Genomic DNA, 6,463 nt, shown 5'->3' on the forward strand with positions numbered 1-6,463 from the left:
GTTGTATATATTCAAATTTGCATTAAATTTGTATAAATCTTATTTTTAATTTGTATGTTGATGTAGCATACATTATTCTTTTCTCAGTTGATTTATTAAGGAAAGAAAAGTAGAGAATGAATTTCAAATCGACTCATGTGTACTGATTTATATTTGTTTGAACGGAAAAACTTGAATATTAATGGGAACTGAATGATTTGGATGGAGAAATTTCGAGTTTTACATTAAAAGCGTCATCGTCGCACTTCGGAGAAACTGGGTTTTATGTGAGATTTGAATTTTGTGTGAGAAATTAACTGAGTAGCATAGATTCTTGTTGAAAATACTAATACAAAGTTGATTCCGAAGTTTGGAGGCGATAGGATTTAATTTTGCTTAAAGGTAAATTTTCGCCTTTGTGGTATTGAATTTAATTTGAAATCTGCTAAAACTTCGAATCTGCTCAATTATGCTTTAAGTTGTATGATATTATATTTAAGTTATATGATGTTGTAGTTTCAAGATCGGCAGCCTAAGTTTACTTCTCCTAATAAAATTGGACCAAAGAAAAAAAAAGTTGGGCATGAATTACATTACAAATTCCAGTTACAACAAGGAAGCTGTTAAAATTTTGAATTCTTATGAGATCAAGTTGGGTGGAGATGAACTAGCAAAGCTATAAAGACAACTAGTGAGGAAGACTTGGTTGTTATGTCACTCAATATTATTCCAAGTAAAGTTAGAGAGTAGACTTATTGTTTTTGAAGTTAGTACGTGGAGTTTTCCTTTGCATCTAAATCTCCATTTTAGTTTTTTTTATAGCTAATTACGAGCAGGAGGAGATCGGGGTTGCCAATGATAAGGAGATGTAACTGAGTAGGTAGCAGAGAATATGGAAAGAGAAGAGGAGAGAAAATAGAAAAAAGATGTAACTAAATCCCCTAATTCAAGGCACTAATAATAGTTTACATATAATTTATAAGTAATCATTGTTTAGGATGAGTAATATACAAAATTAGGATAATTTTGGATAAATAATTTTTAAATATTGTATAGGAAGAAAAAAAAATCCCTACGTAGAATGGACAAGGTCCATGACCAGTCTCAAGTACAGGCCCAACTTATTTCCACAAAGACTTGATCCATTACACATATTTTAACTTGCCCTTTATTTCATGTTCATTGTATTTGTAAACATATATAGTGACATATTGTATAAATGTTTCCGGGCAAATCATTCTTTCTCTTTAGAAATGAAATAATAAGGTGCATTACTAACGGATAATGTCAGGATTGCTGAAAAATGAGTGGAAATGGTATTTGGGCCAACTTTAATACATAACACTACATCAGTCTAACTAATTTGAATCTAGTAAATTTTACCTCATATAGCAAATATACCCTATTTATTATAAACCAAAATTATTTTAAAATATTATTTTTATAGCTACCTTTTATATTTTATAGCAAAATAAGTATTTATGGTATATACTACTATTGATACATGAAATACGCTATTTATATTTTTCCTCGCTCTTTCTTTCAATTAACACACGATTCTCTCTCAGAATTTTTCTTCTTTCTCTCTCTCTTTCTTCTCTCTCTCTCTTTGAGAAAAATAGGCTGAATCATAGATACATGAAAGAGAAATAAATCATGAAAGAAAGCCTAAAAATCTTAAAATTATAAACATGAAAGTAAACCTATAATCAAAAAAAGGAAGCGGAGATACCTTGGGCGACGGAGAGATTGAAGAGAAAGAGGGATTCTTAGCGCGGTAAGTAAGAGAGAAAAGAGGAATAAGCGGTCCGAATTGGAAGCGTTGTAAATTGTAATGGAAGAGGTAGTGAAGCGATACAATGAGTCTTGGCCGGAAAACGCCATCTCCGACGAACTTTCTTCTCTTCTTTGCTATTTAGTCACATACAATGATACAAATATATTGTATTCTGTACAAATACACTCAAATACATTATATTTTTGTATAAATATATTATTATTTTTTTATCTGTATTTATGTATTACGAAGGTCTGTATTTTTGTAATACAACCGAATACACATGTATTCATGCATACTGTACATACAGTATGCATGAATACATGATATAAACATTGAAATACACTGAATACAAACATTAAAATAGAACAGAATATGAACACTGAATACATTTAATTTTAAAATACAGTGAAATACAGTAAAATACACTAAATACAATAGAAATACAGTGAATACAACCAATAAAATATACTGAATACAACAGTGATAACATGTATTAGAAATAACTAAAATATTGTTAATACAAATACATTTGAATACACTGAATATAAAATAGCGAATACAGTAAATACAAACATTGAATCTAATGAATGCAACAGTAAAAAATAATATTAAAACACGCTAAATATAAAAGTTATATACAACTGAAAAATCATTCTAATTAATTATGTTGATAATGAGGTATGTTAAAATTGAAATTGTTGAGTTATATTAGGAGTGTATCACGCTAATTGATATTATTTCCGTTTTTAGACAGCTGGACATACTTATTTTTAAGGTGATTGCTGTTACTGTATTCATGAATATATGACGCGAATACATGTGAATACATGTATGTACAATTGGATTGCCCTGATTTTAGGTGCTTTTTGATGCTGTATTCATGAATACAGCAACGTGAATACATGCGCGTACAACTGGACTGTTCTGATTTTAGTCGTTTTTTGTTGTTGTATTCATGAATACAGCAGCGCGAATACATGTGAATACATGCGCGTACAGCTGGACTGCCATGATTTTAGGCATTTTTTGCTGCTGTATTCATGAATACATGACACGAATACATGTAAATACATGCGCGTACAGCTAGACTGTCCTAATTTTTAGGCATTTTTTGTTATTGTATTTATGAATACAATATCGCGAATACAGCGAATACACTACCGTAACAATTGAATAGTAGCTATATGAAGTAACTATGTATATAGTAACTATAGGAAGTTAATAACCACTAAACACTAGTGGTTTCTGAAAATTGATGCTTTTTTTTTTTTTGGCATAAAGGAGCACGTCCAAGTCGACAGTGGGAAATTCAAGGGTTATGTTCGAGAACCAGATCTATACAGACTAGTAGATACTACTTGGTCCAACTGATGGATGGCTGTCCCGACAAATCATTTCAGCTTGCTGCAGTATATCTTGGAACTTTTCCTTGCTGTTTTACTATTCTTTCACTTTGAAATTATTGCGTCCCGTCGTCTATGAGTTCCTGTTTGAAACGGCTTTTACTTGTCACTAGAAAAAGAAAAAAAAAAAGCATATATTGAAGTTTGGTATTGTAGTTGTGGCGTAAGCTTTCATCCATTTTCTAATAATCATTAAGATGTCACTCATAACCAAACTCATTTAAGATGTCACTCATGACTTGTTTGTTTGGTTTTGGTACCCCTATTTTCCCCCCCAACGGGTCCCACAAACCGGCATTTTTTTACTTGTTCTGATGAGCAAATTAGTCTATTACCAATTCACCTCAAAGCCTTTCTTTCCCTGAGATAGATAAGGATACTATTAAGATCAAATCTTGCACTATTAAGCTCATCGAATATACTACTATCAAAGATGATGCTTAAGATGTTTATTTCCTGGAATTGGACAAGTCGTCAAGGTATTCATCAACGGCTTTCTATTTTGGTTGCAGCAGCTTTGCTACTTTTAGTTGTAGGAGTACTCTGCAGCAGATTTGAGTACAGTATGACGAATATTCCAGATCAAACTAGTACTATTGTAATTGATGATACGTCAATACAGAGAATCCATCCGTCAAAAGGGCCTGGTGACCCTCCGATCCTCGCTTATTGGATTTTTGGTTTTAGAGGGGAAAGTAAACGAATGTTGAGACTGTTAAAAGCAGTGTATCACCCAAGAAACCAGTACCTTTTACACCTTCTCGATGGGGAAGACGAAGAGAGGATGGAATTAGCCCTTTCTGTTGAATCTGAACGTGTGTGTCGGGCTTTTGGAAATGTGAACGTCGTCGGTAAAAGTTATGCAGTGAACTATCACAATATGGAATCGGGCGCCTCTGCTCTCGCTGCCATGCTTCACGCCGCCGCCTTGCTCCTTCGAATTAGTCCATTATGGGATTGGTTTTTCACCTTAAGCTCTTCCGACTACCCACTTTTTACTCAAGACGGTAATTTTCATGATTACCAATGGCCTACTAGTACTAGACTACTGTTACAGTACTCAATTTTCCTTATATTTTGGCTGCTATTATTTGATGATGTTATAAATTGGGCAACGCTTTACCATTAATTGCAGATATCTTGTTTGCTTTTACTTCCTTGCCAAGGGATATCAATTTCGTTGGCTTCACCAATTGGACTACTGACCAGAAGGGGTAAGGGTGTCACGACCATTAATGTTTCTAGATAAATACAAATCTACGATGTAATTGGCGGGGTGTTGCAGTTTATATTTTATATGGTGTGCAAATTATTTAGATATCTTTGTTTATATTATCATTGCATATACCTTAAAATCCCGCACTTAATCTACATTCCGACTAATTAAGGATGTGATTGTTAACGTTTTCCCAAAAATGCTATGTTATTGCAGGCAGCATAATTTCAATCGGATTGTTGTTGACCCCAGCCTATACTCAAAACGGGCTACTAACCTTCACTATGCTGTAGAGACTAGAGAACTACCAACAACTTTTGATATATTTGGAGGTTGGCTCCCTTTGCTTCTTATATCCTGTTTCTTGTTAAATTTGAATGGGTGAATGACTTTAATTTCAATTTCTAGGTTCCCCTTGGATGGCATTGAGCAGAGCCCTTATGGAACACTGCATCAAAGGTTGGGACAACTTTCCCCGGAAATTACTAATGTACTACGCCAATGTTGTCTCTCCTCTCGAATCCTACTTTCAGACTGTGCTATGCAATTCCCCAGAATTTAGAAATACCATAGTAAACCAGGATCTCAGGTGCTCCGTTCCTATAAATGTCTCAAACTACGACAATCTTGTGCACAAAGTGGGGGCAATATTTGCTAGGCCATTTAAAGAAGGTGATCCTACTTTAGACGAGCTCGACAGGTATATCTTAAATCGCTCGCAGCAGGGGGTGGTGCCCGGGAAATGGTGCAACAATATAGGAAACTATTCTTCTTGTTCTAATTCTACTAATTGGGATGACATTGATTCATTGGACCCTGGATTTTATGGCCAAAAGCTTCAAAATATTCTGTCCAATTTTACTGCTGGAAACCGTCATATGGTAGTCAATCATTGTCACGGCAGTTCACATTAATGTACTCCATATTCTTCATTCCTCTATTTTTTTTTATTTTTTTTAATGATGAATAATTTTCAAATCTTTGAAATCCTAGTACTGTATGTTTCGACTATTAAACCTTAGATTATTTTACCGTAAGCCCTGTAAATTTTGTAAATACCAAACATTTCTTGTTGCTTTCTATAGATATTCATTGATCATATATGATGATATCTTGTTTCCTTTTCCTTTTGGTATTATTCAAAATTTAATGTACCTTTTGAATATATAAGATTCTTGTTGATTTGTGAAATAGAACATAACTGTATAAATTTTAAAATGTACTATCTGTATAATGTAAAAAGACATTTTGTTTTGGTTAACTTTGGAAATTATCTAGTCTAGTCATTAAAAGACACATTTCTTTGAATATGTCAAACTATTTTCTCCATCAGACGTGTCATTATCAACGTTTAATCACCTACGAATCACTACATAAAATGTTTATATGATAGGTGATTGTTTTTCAACTAAATATTCATAGTGCTTTTTACATGGTAGGTCTCTTATTTAAGACTATTTATATAAATAACATCACTTGTGGTTTATTTTAATAATGAAAGATTTTTTTACTATTTTGGCAGATTTAGAAAATAAATAGATCCCACTAAATTAGGGATTTATTTTATTCCCTTCTTCCTTATTAAATGTTTTTCTCTCATCTATATGGTAATGAAAATATATTCAACTTTTTTGGGGTTTAAATTTTTTCTAATTGTTTGGACATTTAGATCTATAATTATGTATGAAGTAATGTAACTTAAATTCAGTAAATATTTATAAAACGTACATTGTATAACCATATTTTTTTAATTTAATAATTTTATATTCTATTACATTTGAATATAACAGTTACAGATTCTTCGTATATTTCTAGAATAAATTTAAAGATTTATGTTATTTGTTTAGTATAAATTTGTCATAATAAATTTTAAAATCCTTATACCATGATTTTCTCTTCCTTTTCACTATTTTCTCTCCCTTCCACAAAATTCAATCACTAAATAAAATGAAAGGCTTTAAACGTGAAGCATTCATGAGTTATTTTTACACTTTATATATAATAGTAATATTATATAATATTTAAACAACTACAATGTGCCCTAAATATATAATATTTATACAATAAATATGTGGTATATTTTAT

General features: G+C 32.0%; 1 protein-coding gene across 1 annotated transcript; it reads left to right on the top strand.

The window, feature by feature from the left end:
- The first annotated feature begins 3,455 nt into the window (after nt 1–3,455).
- On the top strand, nt 3,456–5,479 carry LOC107819540 (beta-glucuronosyltransferase GlcAT14C-like). Its single transcript, XM_016645658.2, has 4 exons — nt 3,456–4,169; nt 4,298–4,376; nt 4,595–4,710; nt 4,787–5,479. The coding sequence occupies exons 1-4, from the start codon at nt 3,596–3,598 to the stop codon at nt 5,290–5,292; spliced, it is 1,275 nt and encodes a 424-aa protein (XP_016501144.1). The 5' UTR covers nt 3,456–3,595; the 3' UTR covers nt 5,293–5,479.
- Nucleotides 5,480–6,463: the final 984 nt, after the last annotated feature.

The sequence above is a fragment of the Nicotiana tabacum genome, chromosome 4, assembly GCF_000715075.1.
Source record: "Nicotiana tabacum cultivar K326 chromosome 4, ASM71507v2, whole genome shotgun sequence".
NCBI classification, from domain to species: domain Eukaryota; kingdom Viridiplantae; phylum Streptophyta; class Magnoliopsida; order Solanales; family Solanaceae; genus Nicotiana; species Nicotiana tabacum.